The sequence below is a fragment of the Vipera berus genome, assembly GCF_964194415.1.
Source record: "Vipera berus genome assembly, chromosome: 5".
In the NCBI taxonomy this organism is placed as follows: Eukaryota; Metazoa; Chordata; class Lepidosauria; order Squamata; family Viperidae; genus Vipera; species Vipera berus.
The window spans coordinates 38,071,526-38,089,191 of record NC_138207.1 but is presented as its reverse complement, the minus strand read 5'-3'; the positions used below and the strand labels follow the sequence as shown (position 1 = coordinate 38,089,191).

Here is a 17,666-nt window from a genome sequence, read left to right as displayed (position 1 = left end):
GAGTCTCTTTAGAAAATCCTAATGTTCAGAATTAATACAGGAAAAAAACAATTTAAAAAGGAAGTGAAATTGTATTTATAGCTTTTTCAGTGCTCAGGTATATGTGGACAGCACAGTATGCTATTGTTGCAGATTTCCTCTGATCCTTCGTTTCTGAAGGCTGAAAACCTGATGAAAAACATATCTAGCATAAGAACTTCTGATCTATTGCCTTAGTAGGAAATTCAGCAGTTCTTTTTCACTGCCCCGTCCACTTACTGATGATTGGTAGTACAGCTATGAATTAAAAACTGGACATTTTGTGAACATGTTTGTATAAATGTACACATGCATACATCTGTGAAAACCTGGATGTTAATCTGGAGCTAAACCGTTTCCCATGCAGCCCTTGGAGCCAAAATGGCTGCCATCTGTATTGTAGAATGTGGTCTTTTGTGAAGAGCATACCGTATTTTTCAGACCATAAGACGCACTTTTCCCCCAAAAAAACTGGGGGGCGGAAATGAGGGTGCGTCTTATGGTCCGAAGGTGATCCGTATGGCCAGCCCCAACTTCCGCAAATGGAAAGGAAGGGAGATTGCCAGGTGCACAAATCGGCACGTGCTGAGAAACGCCGATCTCGTGCTCCTGCAATCTCCCTCGCTTGGTTTCAGCTTCCCTTGCTACAAGAGAAAGCAGGCTGAAACGGAGCGCGGGAGATTGTCAGGAACGCAAATTGGCCGATCTCACGCTCCTGCAATCTCCCTCACTCCGTTTCAGCCTGCTTTCTGCAAGAGAAAGCCGGGCCACAGGGCCACCTTTGCAAGTACTGCTCTAACGCGGAGAGGGAAGGACAAAGAAGGAGGGAAGGAAGAAAGGAAGGAAGAAAAGAAGGAAGGAACAATGGGAGAGGGAGGGAGAGAAATAGAGAGAGAGAGGGGGAGAGAAAGAGAGGAAGAGAGAGAAGGAGAAAGAAATAGGGAGGGAGAGAAGGGAGAGAGAGAGAAGGAGAAAGAAAGGGAGAGAAATAGAGGGAGAGAGAGCAAGAGGGAGAGAGATGAGAGAGAAAGAAAGAGGGAGAGAAAGGAGAGAAATTAAATTAGTAACATGATTGTTAAGTGAATCTGGTTTCCCCACTAACTTTGCTTGTCAGAAGGTTGCAAAAGGCGATCACATGACCCTGGAACAATGTGACCATCATAAATATGAATCGATTGCCAAGCATCTGAATGTAAATCACATGACCCTGGGGATGCTGCAACGGTCATAATTGTGAAAAATGGTCATAAGTCACTTTTTTTAGTGCCATCGTAACTTTGAACAGTCACTAAGTGAATCATTGTAAGTCGAGGACTACCTGTACTTTATCATTTTTTTCCCTTTTTTGTGGGGGGGCTCAAGTTTTTGACACCTTGCTGGGCGACTGGTGGTACTCGGACATTGCCTTGTCCTAAAACTGGTACTATGGATGAAAGGTTGAAAAGCCCTGTTTTAGTATACCGGTACTATTTGGTTCAGAATATTTTTTTCTTGTTTTCCTGCTCTAAAAACTGGGTGCGTCTTATGGTCAGGTGCGTCTTATGGTCCGAAAAATACGGTACTTACAAAGCAATGCTAGATCCTACATAATGTTAATTACAGCCATATAATGTATGTGTATTCTTTCTGCATAAGAAGAATTTATGAAGTAACAAAATCATAGCATATCTTTTTGTATGATTGTACTTAAAGGTATATATGTTTATGGCACTGCCATGTAGTCACTGTTATTTTTAACTCCATGTTATGTATGTTAATTCATATATGTGAGAAAAATAATAATGTAATACAATTCTATATAAAAACTTGCTATCTGATTTTGGTATCATACATTAATTATTTTTCCCCCAGTTTATGGCTCAGTTTTATTCTAATCACACTGTAAATATATCATTTACTAATGGCACCAAGGTAATTTCAATACAATACATAATATATATGATTTAGCCTTTGTGTTTCAAGTGAGGTTTTTTTTGTAAACAAGATCCAGGTTTAATACGTTACTAAGACTAGATATGAAGGAAGCAGTGAAGATGTAGTGGATCTGCCAACATACTGTGTAAATATATCAAGAATTATCCACAAATGCTGTTTAAAAATGCATAAGTGCCGATTCTCAAGATCTTCCACTTAAAATCTCATTTTCCCCATAACCTTCATACATTTCCTAGCCCAACTGACTACAGAAGAATACATGGAGGCTAGTAGTTAAGGCAGTCCAGTCTTAACATACTGTGAGGATTAAGACTTCTCTGAGACCATAGCAACAAACCGCTTGAAACAAAACATCAAAAATTCCAGATCCATTATTGAAGTCATAGGTTCTGTAGAAGTTCATCTAAGTTTTCTTTTCTATTTCTCTCAACCATATATACACAGAAAAGCAAGATACACTGATACTTCCAGCCTACACTCAACAGGTGGGTTCATTTTATTTATGTCTTCAATCGGCATACTGATCTAATAAAAGGTAGTGGTTGGAAAAGACCTTGGAAATCATCTAGTCCAACTTGCTGCCCAGTGCAGGATCTCCTGTTAAAACATCCCCCAATTGCATTAACAAGTCTATTGCATCAATTCTTTTACTTGAGAGCCCTTTAGATACTCAAGACAATCTGTCCACCAGTCTTTAGTTTTTCAGCCTAATTTATCCCTTTTCCATATATACTGCTCAAAAAAATAAAGGGAACAGAAAGTAAGACATCCTACTATTAAACACAGTACATTGTGTTGTTTGTGTTCCCTTTATTTTTTTGAGCAGTATATATATGTTCTCTTTATAGCCCCTTTTTATTCACCTGATTTCTTCCGAACATTCTTCAGTATATGAACAACTTTTCTAAAAATCTGAAGCCAGAAATGTATGTAATATTTTAGTCATGGGTATGACCAAAGCAGAATAGAAAGCAATGATTTATCAAAATGTATTTATCAAATTCCAAGGCCATTCAATTCCAAAGCAACTCTGGAAAACTTATACCGTAATTTAAAAAGAACAATAATATAAAGGACACAGCTAAACAGAGGAGCAACATATAAACAATAAACCCACAGAGACTCCCAAACAAAACAAAAGAAATATCTTCATTTATTGTGTTCCGATGGCCCTGGAAGATCTTCAATTGTTTCCTAACACAAAACTTTGCTGGGGAGGGAGATCATTCTAGAGGATAGGAGTTGTAAGAGTAGGCATGCTTCCTAGGTCCCACTGCATGACATTGTTTAATTGACAGGACCTAGAGTACACCCACCCTGCTGGACTTTATCAGATGGGCAGAAACAACTGGAGACAAGCAGTCCCTCAGATAGCCTTAAAGAAGAATCAGCATCCCGTTATTAAGGATACTGCTTATAAATGCTACACAGGGTGTTTCCTTTGCTTCCTTCTGGGAAGAGGTTTCAAAGTATTTATAGCAAAACTACTAGATTCTGCAACAGCGTTGTTCCTTAAGAATCACAGGATTCTTTTTTTTCGCCATGTATATGTATACATTCAAACTAGACTGATGTTTCTCTGTGTCATTCATATATGTGTGTGCATGTGGGTATATGCATAATGGTATTTTTTTGAGAGTTAAATGCAATGAAATTTCATTTTAATGTATGCTGATTTAGCTTACATTTAAAGTGACAATATAGATTCTATTCTATTCTGTTCCGTTCCATCCCATCCCATCCCATATCCTAATTCTATTAAGCCAACTGCTAACCAGTTCAGTTCATGGTATAGTGGGATCATGTGTACATAATGAGGTAACCCCATCACTATCTGTGCTCTTGCATTCTGGACCTGCTGCAGCTTTCTTCAAGGGCAGCCCCCAATACAATGTATTGCAATAATCCAATTGTGAGATGACTGGGGCATAAGGAATTATCTGAAAGAGCTCCTTGTTCTGATTCACCTCTGGCAATTTCCAGTGAATAATTCTGGAAACTTGATCATGATTTCAGTTTGTTAAATTTTGCTTCAGTCATTAATAAATGGTCAATTGTTTCATATGTTTCACTATAAAGTTGACGTTTATTACATGTTGAATGCTTGCATTCATGCAATTAGTTGGCAAATCATCTTCTTGAGCCATTAATACAAAACTTTCAGTTTCTTTAATGCTCCTGACCTTAACGAACTTCATTTGTTTTTTATCAGCTTTTCCTTCTTTCAACTACTAACCATGCATTGGATTGCTCTTCCAATTAACAAATTGTTTTTTTTTAATCTTTCTCCCTGCCCCCAATATTCAGCCTTTGTTTTCCTTGATTGACTTCCTTCAGCAAGGGTTCTTGGCTTTTCTTAATGTAGTCATTCATGTCATATTTTTTCCCCTCCAGTTTGTTTTACAACCAGCCAGATGTTTAGACTGGCACTTTTATCCACTTATCCCATCTTCCTAGGGACCTGTGATAGGCAGATGATATTGTTTGATGGTGTTAAAGCTATCACTGCAGGATGTAAACTATTTCTACTAAAGCTGCCTTTTTCAATTGACTGATGGTGATTTTATCAATGTTAATGGCATTCAAATGGTGCTCCACTTTCCTGATTGCATCCAAAGCACCTATTACTATCAATACTACCTTTGCTTTCTTTTGCCAGTCTTTCTATTTCTATTTGCCAGTGTTTGCATTTGTGATTTTCTCCAGTTCTTTCTTTCCTATTCTGCAGCCTCCAGGCACTGCCACATCCACTATCTAGACTTTTGTCTTTCTTATTGACAATTGTTAGGGATGTGATAGATGCTGTTCTGTTTGAATTTTAAAGTCTTAGAGCACTTCAGCTTCTTTATTTTTTATTACTTTGTCTATTTTGTGGTTCCACAAGTTCTTGCTTGCAGGTAAATGGTATTTGTTGTAGATACTCCAATGCAGCATTGTTGCTACTTTGTCATGCTGTTGTTTGTAGTCAATCTGCAATATTCTCACAGTATCTAACTAGACGATTAACTATTTCTTTAGCTTCTTTGCAAGGTGGCATTTGCTGTCTGTTGCTGTCTCTTCAATTCTTTGTTATTATCATGTGCATAAAAGTGTGAAATCACAGCTTCTAGTTCTTAGCTGGTTTTAGCCTTCATATGCATCCTGTTCTTCCCAAGAACATAGGATGTTGTACTATCTATGTGGATCCCAGCAGTGTGGCCCTTGTAACTGACAGATGGAAATTCTGTCAAAGCACAGATTTTCCAGGTGCTGTCTAAGATTTTTTGGAATAACAGCCAATGTGCTGATAGCCACTGGGACCACCATGGCCACTTTTTGCCATAATCTCAAATTTGATTTTTGTATCTAAATACTTTTGAGGTCTTCTCCTAATTCTTTATCTTCTATTCTACTAACTCCTGATATTGCCACATCAATTATCCACATTATTATGTTTTCCATCACAATTAAATCTTGTATGTTATGAGCCAAGACTTTATCAGTTTGTATTTAGAATTCCCACAATATTTTAATTTACTATATTTCTAGACGAATTAAGGTATTTGAATTTCTTTCCGTAGGGACAGAGGCAGTAGGCAAGGTGAGGCAGCATTAAGTCCTGTATGAGAACCATTCCTTCTACACAGGACCATAACTGGTGATAATTAGTTCAACAACAAAACAGGAACTCATCCTTACTTTGAACATCAAGATTAAAAAAATATTCCTCGAATATAATCTAGATCAAAGTACCCACCGAATTTTATGGGATCACTGAGAAAACCAATTGTAAGTCATTACCATAGCCTGTTTACAGAGGAGCATATATTCCAACCGAACCGCCAGTAAAAAAAAAAAATCACTGCGAGGTGGAGCCACTTCGCGCTCCATAAAACTCCGCCTTGGTTTCTATGGAAACCGGGATGCAGCGCAGCCCAGGCAGGAGAGGGGTATCCAGAGCTGCCGAGAGAGACCTGCCCGTCTTTCCCTTGCTACTGAAGGGCGATAGGAGCAACGCTTTGAGCACGTCTTCACTGACTGTTACGTCTCCGCTCTCCTCTCCGACCCTTATGAGGCGGCGTCTGCGGGTCCAGACGACTCTTCCCGGACTTTGAGATCGAATGGAGGCTACGCAGGCTGCCGCTCCGGCTCTTGGGTGGGTGGTGCCGCTCTCGACGGGTCTCTAAATTGTCGGATCTCGCCGGTCCGGGAGAACGAAAATCCTAGTCTCTACAGACCTCTGGCGGAAGCCGGCGGCAAGTGTGCACAGCCACGTGAATCGGGAAAGGGACCTGGCCAGAGGCTGCGAAGGCAGAATGGGCGGACCGCGGAGCTGCGTGGCGTTCACGTGTGAAGTGGAAGGAATGCGGTGTTTTTTGTACCGGTAGACCAGGGGTAGGCAACCTCGGTTCTTTTATGACTCATGGACTTCAACTCCCAGAATTCCTGAGCCAGCCAAGCTGGCCAAGCTGGCTCAGGAATTCTGGGAGTTGAAGTCCATGAGTCATAAAAGAGCCGAGGTTGCCTACCCCTGCGGTAGACGAAAGTTTCCCCCCCACTTCCGCGCACGTCTTTTTGCACGGGGAACGCTTTGTACGGCTAGCGGGTGCTGTAAAAATAAGTTATCTGTTGCTTCGGATAGCAACACTTGTTCGTTGTGAATGCGACTATAAAGTGCAAAGAAGTACACTTAAGATATTATATTAATATTGTGTTTATAATCTGCTTTTACTACAGAATGATGGGACAAGGTATAAGAGGAGGTGTAAGGGTATTGAAAGCCTCTGGATATGAGTAAAAATAATCACATCCAGACACAGGCTTTTAAGTCTCGTTAATCAAAAGGCGTTACAGTTCTTCTTTATTTTTCTTCTTGATGCCCTCTCTGATAGGATAAGAAGAGAAAATACGAAATAATTTCTGGCACTGTAGCAGGGACTGAACTACGTGAATGAGAAGGGTGATTGTACAAAATAGGAGGACATCCTTGGACAGGAAGGATGTCAGTCGTTTGTCTGGTTTAAAGAATCACTAGGTTGCATATTCCTTGAAAAATTTAGCAAGTATTTCTCAACTTATTTCCTTGTCATAAGTTGTTTTAAATGTGTGGGCCTCAACCCATTGCAGATGTGCTGTTTTATTTAATGTGTACAAAGCTTTCAGGCCACTATTTTTTGTTCTTTCACTTCATGTCTTATTTTGACTTATCTTGAAAGTTATTTTTTTTTGATAACAGTAAATTGATATTTAGAATAAATATCTGCTTAAAGTCCAACATTATTTGGTGATCTTAAGATGCTACTGTCTTTTGCCATTTCCCTAATTGTGCAAAATAAAGCAGCAACAAAATTGCTTCTTTTTGCTAATTAGTATTTGATTATGTTTAGCAGCAGAAGTGGTACAGTTCCAATATCTTTGGCATGTCTCCTCAAAAATAAACTTTGCTTATTTAAATTAAGCATATTTCCTGATAGGTAAGAATAGGAATCTAAGCTACATACATTTACTTACTCACATTATGTGTGAAAGAGTTGTGGTATTGGATGAATTTAGTTGATAAAGAATAATAACTGTCCCTGATTATGATTTCAGAAAGAAGAAAAATAAACCAGGAGATGGGTTCTCAGCAAATAATTTATTCTCAAGAGAAGAAGAAAGTGAAATTGAGACTGAGCAAATATCTGCTGTTGATTATGACTATGGTGAAGGAGAAGAGAGAGCAGATTATGAGAAAGAGAGTAATGAACAGCAAGATATATTAGTTGAAGATGATCTGAACAATAATAGGATTGAGTATAAATCTGGAGTGCAAGAATGGCCAGATGGTTCTAGCTATAAAGGCGAATTTTCATTTGATTTAAAACTTGGATATGGAGAATTTGCATGGGACAATGGTGAGGTAAACTGGTTTAATATTTAAAATGTGCTTATTTTGGTATTGTATGTAAAGTATTATTACTATTGCAACTTCACAAAATAAAATCATCTAAGGAACAGTCAAGGTTAGTGTTCATGCCCAAACGTGCATGCTCAGAGTTATCTGTCACAATATCCTTCAAAATACATAAGACAGAAAAAGTGTTCTGACTTTTGTAATAGATGACAATTTTCAGAAAATTCTAAAAGCTTTATATGTACTAATTATAATAAATTCTCCCACAATATTATTTTGAATTTTTATTTTATTCTTGGAAATTTGGATTTTGTTTATAATATTAGGCAGATAATGATTCTTCACATAATTTGGCTTCTCTTAAGCTTCATGAGACATTGTTTTCTGATTAAAAAACTATACTGTCTCTGAACAGCTGAAAGTGTTGCCTTTATGTGCATTGTCTGTAGGAGTAGATCTTTTGAATTTTGTGAGACTTCTGAGAAGCTAATTGTACATCAGCATCAGTATGTGAGATGGGCAGCCATATACACATGAGAAATACATGTATACAATTGTGCTAGCAAAGGGGGCCTGCTTCAGACTTTCAGGCAAAAATTTTTGGATGCCGGGGCCCAGAAGAGCCTTTTCTGCCATGGCTTCCACTCTCTGGAACTTCTTGCCCCCTGAAGTCATAGCCTGGGGCCTTAATGGAACGTGTCGCATGTTGGAGTTGGCTAATGGAGTAGAGAACACCCCATCTCCTCTTTGTGCACACTTTGCACCTTCCCTCTTCATTCTGCTTAGTTTTAATTCAATTTTTTAAATTTGATGCATAGATTTGAATGAAACAGAAAGAAGGTTAGACTACATGTTAAAGAGGTTGTGAGCAAAAAAAGTAATTTGAAGAAGCCACCAACTTATATTATTTATGTGTTCCTATTGGCTTGTCAAACAGTCCTTGCATAGTTCTTTACAGCTGAACAGGAGTCTACCCTTCTTTGTTCCACCAGGGTAAACCTTTGAAAACCATGTCTATGCATGTCTGTATAAAAAACACTTCTCATTGCATAAATGCCTGTAAATAAGTTTATGCATCTTGGTTATGCCCAAGCCAAACTGGCATAAGATCCTTGAGTTGCGCTGTATGTTTTAAGGGTAAAAAAATTGTCCACTCTATAGGATTCATCAAACTCTAAACTTGATAATTTTCACAATCTATTGCAAGACTTTAATATTATGAAATTTTATTATTACAATAAGGAAACTGCCTTTTTATCAGTTCAGACTATTGGACTACCTAGGCCATTACTCTAGCAGACAGTTATAATTTTTTTAGAGAGAGGTTTTTAAACCATCTACTATCAGATTTTTTTTCTGGCTCGAAATGCCTGGAATCTTTTGCTTGAAATGTTCTGCAACTGTACTGTGATTTGATTCTCACCTTAATGTTTATGGTTTATTTTATTTAAGATAATAAACAATCTTCTGCTTTCTAGCCTGGTGCCTTAACCACTGCTACTAGTCTCTTAGTAGCTTTTTAAGGGATTATTTATAAGACTATTTTCTTCTGGGAATCAGATTGAGAAGACAATGATACATAAATGCCTGAATGCCATTATTTATTTATTTATTTATTTAATTGATTTTACATACCGCCCTATTCCCGAAGGACTCAGGGCGGTTTACAGGGCGAATTAAAACAATACAAATAAATACAATTATATATTTAGACTGAGTTTGCTTGAGTTTGATAGAAAATTATTTGTTAATAATAACCTCAAAAGTATATAGTTCCGATTTGCTCCTTTCAGATACAATTTTTATGTTATTTATTTATTTTGTCAATTATTTCACTTTATTTACTGTATACTGAATAATGGTTATTAGAACAGAATCTAATATATCATTCTGAAAGTAGATATTCAAGTTTTTTTTACTGCAACAGTAATTCACACATTAAATGCAATATTAATGAAATTTACCAAGAATAAAATTCGTGGATTGGTTAGGGTTTATAGCTTTGTTTGAGTTTTATTCTCCATAGATTTCTCTTTAATTAAATGTTGTAATTCTCAATATGTATAATCTGCAGTTATTTTCCATGGATGAAGATAAGTGGAATAAATTTCCTAAGCTTGCAGATGATGCTACTATTTTCAAATTCTTTGAAAATATCAGTTAAAATATTTTCTTTGTTCCCTTGTGAGCTGTGATATATACTGGCAGTCAGTTGTAAATGGCTAGTGTCCTTTATTTCTTATCAACTTTCTCTGAGAACTTTAAGAAAACTTCCAAATTTCTCTAAATTTGTCAGCGTCTAGATAGGCTGGGATTCAGTGCATCTGTCAGGCACTGTATATATTGATTGCTTTCCTATGTATCCTGTAGAGCAGACATGTCAAACACAAGGCCCGGGGGCCGGATGCGGCCCGCGAAGTGGTTTCATGTGGCCCGCGAAGCCATCCTGTAAACAGTGAGGGAACGGCCCCCACTGCCTTGGCCCTGGCCCAGAGACCCTCCTTCTGCCAGAGACCCTCAGATCTGTCCTAGTCCTGCTCGGGCCCCCATAGGCACCCTTGATGCGAATGACGTAGAGCTGGCCACGCCCACCCAGCAGGCCATATGCACTCTAGCCACGCCCACTCAGTAGGCCATGCCCACCCTGGCCATACCCACCCGGCCCCTTGAGGGCAACCGCAATGCTGATGCGGCCCTCAATGAAATTGAGTTTGACACCCCTGCTGTAGAGGCATCCCAGGAGAAGCTTTTTAGAAGGCAGGATGTACAACACTCCTATGAGTGTTTAGAGCCTCTTTATTTATAAGCTTTAGAACAATTGGGCCTAAAATCTTTAGATGGTCTTTGTAACATGTTTTGAAATAATCATAACTATAATAGTAGTAAAGTTGGAAGGGATCTTGGAGGTCATCTAGTCCAACTCACTGCTCAGGCAGGAAACCCTATACCATTTCAGACAAATGGCTGCCCAGTCTCTTCTCAAAAACTTCCAGTGTTGGAGCATTCACAGCTTCTGGAGGCAGGTTATTCTACTGGTTAATTTTTCTAACTGTCAGGAAGTTTCTCCTTAGTTCTAGGTTGCTTCTCTCCTTGATTAGCTTCCATCTGTTGCTTCTTGTCCTGCTTTCAGGTGCTTTGGAGAATAGCTTGACTCCCTCTTCTTTGTGGCAGCCCCTGAGATATTGGAAAACTGCTATCAGATCCCCCCTCGTCCTTCTCTTCATTAAACTAGACATACCCAATTCCAGCAGCCGTTCCTTATATGTTTTAGCCTCCAGACCTCTAATCATCTTTGTTGCTCTTCTCTGTACTCTTTCCAGAGTCTCAACATCTTTTTTAGATTGTAGTGACCAAAACTGGATGCATTATTCCAAGTGTGGCCTTACCAAGGCATTGTAAAGTGGTATTAATACTTCACGTGATCTTGATTCTATCCCTCTGTTAATGCAGCCTAGCACTGTGTTGGCTTTTTTGGCAGCTGCAGCACACTGCTGGCTCATATTTAAGTGATTGTCTACTAGGACTCTGAGATCTCTCTCACAGTTACAACTATTGAGCAACGTACCCTGTATATCTATCCCCTCATCCTATACCTGGTTTTTGGTTTTTCTTGCCTAAATGTAGAACCTTACTTTTTCACCATTAAATTTCATTTTGTTAGATAGTGCCCAGTGTTCAAGTCTGTCCAGATCCTCTTGTATCTTAAGCCTGTCTTCTGGAGTGTTGGCTATTCCTGCCAGCTTGGTGTCGTCTGCAAATTTGATGAGTTCTCCATCTATCCCCTCATCCAAATCATTGATGAAGATGTTGAAGAGCACTGGGCCCAGAACAGAGCCCTGGGGCACCCCACTACACACTTCCCTCCATGTAGATGCGGTTCCAGTTAGCCAGCTACGAATCCATCTGGTGGTGATGCTGTCTAACCCACATTTTTCTATCTTATCAACTAGTAGTTTGTGATCTACTTTATCAAATGCCTTACTGAAGTCCAAGTAAATTATATCCACAGCATTCCTCTGATCCCCTAATTTTGTCACTTGGTCAAGGAATGCAATAAGATTTGTCTGGCATGATCTGTTTTTGACAAACCCATGTTGGCTTTTAGTAATGACTAAAATAATTTTATAGTAATAATTATTCATCATATTATACATACGGACACCTCTTAAATACAGACTCTATTGCTGATTGGTCTATTTCAGTTACTAACCTCAGTGATGGTTTGGCCATTAGGGTTCTTTTTCTGTCTGTTTAAATTTCCTGCCTGTTTCCTGATTTTCAGTAATAATAATTTAATATTTTAGTAAGAGTAAACAAAGGTTTCCATAAAGCAGATTTTCCCTTTAACTCAGAGTTGGTTACCCAGTTCTACATTTATTAGTTCCCTGTGTGCTGAAGTTTTTCATGTTTGTTTGATGGTTTATGGTGTAAAAAGACTATGACGGTTGAAATTATACCAAAATTCAGAATATCCAGTGAAACTGATTGAAAGCAGATTCAAGGCTTACAAAAGAACATCTTTAAATCAATGCATAATTTATTTATGAAATTAGAAATGGTGTTAATCATTATATTGATTTTTAAAATGTTTGGTTAAGTCAGATTGCTCTCCTTGTCTTCAAACCAATTGTTCTAACATACAGCTTTCCTTCAAACTTGGAGCAGAATGGATGGACATTATAGAGAGAAACAAGAAAGCCTAATGTGCATGCCCCATTTGGTATCCATCTTATACCTGTTCACCTTATATATGTTCAGCTGAACCCCTCAACGGAATTTAGATCACATAAATCACATTTATAGCCTGGGTTTTCTTTGAAATTTCAGTGCTCTTTCATTTTTTATACATACTAAATATTTTTGTAGTGCTTGCATTTAACTTCGGGTTTTCATTGGATTAGTTATATTTTTTCTCTTTCTGTTTAGAAAACATAACTATATACATTGTGTTAGTTTATGTTTATTTACAGATATCTGTAATGTTTGATCTTCATACCTGGTTTCTCTTTGAATTTTCTTAAAACACAGTATTAATTGTTCAATATGTATTGTATAGACAATATTGGGAATAAAATAGAAAAATGCATACTGCTCAAAATAGTTTTGTGCTCAAGTTTCAAATTGTGTTCAAGCTTCTTTCGCACATAAGGTCCTAATGTGACATAATTTAATATAAATTTAAGTGCTACCTAGTGGGTAAGGTGCAAGGATTTTGACATGCAGCATCTGAATGGAGAATAAGCCAGACAGTATAATGCTGGCATAAGAATTCCTTATATATTCAACTCAACCTCTTTTATATGTTTGATAAATGTGTCCACACTTTTTTAAAAATGTAAACCTTTGACTCTAGTTCAAACATTTAGAAAGAGTAGATGTTAAAGCCATCCTGAAATTTTAAAATTTAGAGTAGAAATTAAGAGTTACACGTTTAGACATTCATTCACAACAAAGATGAAAAGTTGGCATGTGGGAATGAAAGGTGAAAAATGGAAAGTGGTATTAAGTTAACCTGTTCTATTCTCAGAACAGTTTAATTATCATCTGCTTAGCTTAAGAATTGTTGCTGGAAAATTGGGGGAATTCTCTGGAAAGAGATTAAAGAACTATAAAGTTAAAATGACCTGTGCTTCCAGCTGGAATTTTTCACTCTCAGACTTTCTTCCAAAGTACCTGATACATGGGATCATTTAGTCATGAAAATATATTTCTCTGTTTTGAAATACTATAATTGCAGAAAAATGCATGCAGATGCTACATTATGTGAGGTAGATGAACTATGCCATGGATGCTGTAGTATTTCTTATCTTAATATTTAGATGTTCTCTAGATGTACTGGAATATATTCATTTAAAGTAGAATACATTTATTTTTTATTTATTTTTATTGCAGAGATATATAGGTCAATTTTATAAAGATCACCGTCATGGCAAAGGAGTTTACTTTTGGCCTAATGGCTCCAGATTTACAGGTTCATTTTATCTTAATCGTAAAGAAGGCTATGGGACCATGGAATTTGCAGATGGAAGACAATTTCAAGTAACCACAAACCTTTAAAATTTTATATGAATTCTAATAATAATTACAACACTATACTATCATGTTTATAAAATGAATAAATTCAACAAATATTTGAGAAACTCATTTTTTCAAGGCTATGAATGTTTTTAGGAATAGCACAAAGTTTATTCATTTATTTATAGGTTTTATAGACTGCTGATTTCTTTCATAGTGTTGCTAATCCTTTTTAGTATTTTTAGTATTCCTTGAATAAATAAGCATGCAAATACATTAAAATGCATTCTTTTCTGTATTTTGTCTGTATTATTCTGTCATATTTTCTTTTGTTTTTGAACTTTTTTTTCCCTCTAAAGGGGCTTTATAAGGCTGATGAGCGTTTTGGACCAGGAATTGAAACTTACCCAGATGATAGGCAAGATGTTGGCCTGTGGCACCGAAACCATATTATTAAACTATGTACAGAAATTCATGAGCATTTTACTATTTCGGATTTCCCAGAACTCAGAATCTATTTTGATTCTGTGTCTAAAGAACAGTATATTTCAGAGGAAAGCACTTCTATGTGGGACCTGAATGAAGAAAAGGATCCATTTTTCTACAGATTCAAACGTCTTCTGCTAAATGATGACAACTATACGTTGCCTGCTAATATGTATATATATTCAATTGATGCAGATAATCTTCCTCTTACTCAATCCTTCTTGAAAGAGTTTGATTTTCAGTATTTTAAAAAAAGAAAACATCACGCTTCTGAAAAACCGTGGCGTATTACCAACACAACCCCTATTCTGGTTAAGATGGAGAAAAACATGTATAAGTATAGGTATGGACTGACAATTGATAACATGAAAATGTAGTTGAAATTTTATTTTCTGTTGTTTTTTCATATTTCTTTTCAACTGAATAGTTTATACAATTCAATGAATTAAGTATGTTTTAAAAGTTTATACTATATACTATTCTATACTTTATTCTGTCCTTTCAACTGCTGATGAAATATTGCTTCTTTACTTATGCTCTTAATTCTTCCCCCAAACCCTGCACAATTTATTATTCTGCCCATTCCTCCTCTTTGTGTCTACTGGAGGCATTATTTATCAGGTACTCAAAAATATTATTTAAAATATTGTTTGAAATCTTGATTGATTCTACCAATTTTCTAACCCCATCTAAATTCCAGTTATCAGAAGTGCTTTTATTTCTCATTACTTTAATGTTTAATTACTTCTAATTAGTTTAATGTTTAAGAAGATTGGGCAGAGGGTTTGAGAGAGAAAGAAACATAAGAAATACGAAGAGCCTGGTAGAAAGGCAAAGATCCAATTTAGTCCAGCATTACGTGACACACACTAACAACTTAAGAGGATTTGAGAAATTCACAAACAAGGCTGGGAGGACTATAGCCACTTTCACTGGATGTTTTCTGTGCTTCAGGATCTTAAGATTAACGATAACTAATATTTTATATGAGTCTGTTGATACTCTTAAAATCATTTAAATTTAAAGTTTAAATAGGCGGCAATCACTAGATCTTATGGCAGTGAGGTTCCCTGTTTTTAAAAAGTACTTTTTTATTGGGCCTCAATTTCTTTGCATCTAGTTTACCCAATTGTTTACTTCTAGTTCTGTAAAATGTGGTCATTTGCAGAAAATAATCAGAAAACCTGTGTAAATGTGTGTGTGTGTGCATGTGTATGTGCACATGTGCATAGGATTTATTCTTATGTGCTCCTGCAGCCGTTTTCTTACCTTTGTTTTCCCAAAAAAGTGGAACAGTGAAAAACTTTCTTTGCTTGGATGATTAACATTTGTTTATATCATTTTAGATTGAAAATGATCATTTACATGATTGATTGTTCTTCACATTAAATAAATAAGCTCAGGAGAGATCAAGATTAAAGCCTTTTCTCCTCTTAACTAATTTCCTTTGGAGAGGGAATATATTTTTTACGTAGATAGAATATTGAATGACGGCGGATACAGAGTCCTGTAATTTCTCATGTCTTCAGTCTAGTAAATCCCATAAACAGAATTACCATTTCACTAAGCATTAGACCAAAGATGGATAAGGAGAAGTAAGGGAAAAACCCCCACCAAGTCTTATATGTCCATCTAACTTAGATGCCATAATAAAACTGTACTTCTATTGTATTTCTAGCTTTTTATGTCTTTGCTTATTTTCAGGCATTGTCAGAACGAAATAGACAGAGATCTTAATGCCATTATCAAAGGCAACCGACACGGTTTTGCACCCAAAGGTCCCAAAGAGCTTATTGCTGAAGAACTGATTAAGAAATCAGCAGAAGGAGACTATAAAAGAGTTTATGAGATTCTGAAGGACAATCTGGCCCATCCAGATATAGCAGATATGAGTGGGTATACTGCTCTTGCTGCTGCTGCTGTAAGTTCTTATTATATATTATGCTTTCTGGCATGGTGAAGCTGGAAGGGTGGGTAAAAGTGCAGCTAAATTCAGTTTTTTCTTTTTGTATTTTGACAGTATTGTACCATTTAAATCTATCTATCTATCTATCTATCTATCTATCTATCTATCTATCTATCTATCTATCTATCTATCTATCTATCTATCTATATCTATCCATCCATCCATCCATCCATCTATCTAAAGTATTTGCACATTGGTTCCTAATCTTAAAATAATTTAAGTGCTATAGATATAGGATTAAAGCAGGTTATCAACATTAAAAAAATCTATTAGCAGGCATTAAGGATTAAGGACTAACATTAAAACAAAAGTCTTTGAAAGATACTTCAAATGGATCAGCACTGGGGCCTTGTGTTACCCAATAGGGCAGGAGTCACTGCAGAGATAGGCCATTTTTGTAATCATCAGCTGAAAATGTGAAAGCAGGGTGTCCTCATGATTTTAAAATGTCTGGAAGACTGAATTAACTGAAGATGCTGTGTTGGTAATGTACATATAATCAGGCTAGGACCTAGTCTAAACTGAATTTAAATAATCAATAACCTTAAAGATCCACCGTAGTTATTACCTCCAGCTTAATTACTTTCAGCATGTTAGGAGTATTAGTAAAAAATCAGCGGTTATTACAGTTCTGGGTTGCTTGAGTGATTTGAAAGAATTTATGCTATTTGTCAACAGCAATTGAAAGTATGAAAGAATAGAGTGTTACTGGACAGTCATTGTAGACCAGTTTGATACCTTAGAGCAGGGCTTTTCAACCTTTTCACCCATTGTACCATTTTTAGGATATGGCAACATCCGAGTACCACCAGTCACCTAGCAAGGTGTCAAAAACTTGATGACCAAAAAAAAAAAAAAAAGGAAAAAAGTGAAGAACAGGTAGTCCTCGACTTACAACTTACGACTTACAACAGTGACTCTTTGAAGTTACAATGGCACTGAAAAAAGTGCCCCCAAGCCACAGCTGAGCAAAACACCTGCCTGCCCACCCGGCGGCGCTCTTCCTCCTGTACGAGGTTTTCATTGTTGAGAGCATTTATGTTGTGGATTGGCAGCAGGGGTGGGGTGTTTGGTTTTTGTTCCCCCCCCCCGTCTGCTGGGTGGTTGCAGCAGGTTTTGGTCACTTCACATGACCCTGGGACACTGTGACTGTCATAAATATGAAACAGTTGCCAAGCATCTGAATGTAAATCACAAGACCCTGGGGATGCTGCAACATTCCAGCTGATCGGTGCTTCTTCTGGGCTCAGCAGAAGTGCTAGGATCAGCGCTGAGCTCCAGATGAAGCCTGGCGCTGATCCTGGCGCTTCCGCTGAGTCCTGAAAGCCCTGCAGCTCTAGCCATCTCTGGCTCAGGCTTCTGCAGTGCTGCCAC

General features: G+C 37.3%; 1 protein-coding gene across 1 annotated transcript in view; it reads left to right on the top strand.

The window, feature by feature from the left end:
* Positions 1-4,427: 4,427 nt before the first annotated feature.
* The window catches only part of ANKMY1 (ankyrin repeat and MYND domain containing 1), a gene marked incomplete at both ends in the record, with an annotated part of 45,248 nt that continues 32,009 nt past the window's right edge, over positions 4,428-17,666 (top strand). Inside the window, 7 exons of the mRNA XM_081328541.1 lie at positions 4,428-4,467; positions 5,514-5,533; positions 6,670-6,683; positions 7,525-7,831; positions 13,718-13,864; positions 14,200-14,669; positions 16,031-16,247. Coding sequence (XP_081184667.1) covers positions 4,428-4,467; positions 5,514-5,533; positions 6,670-6,683; positions 7,525-7,831; positions 13,718-13,864; positions 14,200-14,669; positions 16,031-16,247 — 1,215 coding nt within the window. The remainder of the gene's footprint in view (positions 4,468-5,513; positions 5,534-6,669; positions 6,684-7,524; positions 7,832-13,717; positions 13,865-14,199; positions 14,670-16,030; positions 16,248-17,666) is intronic.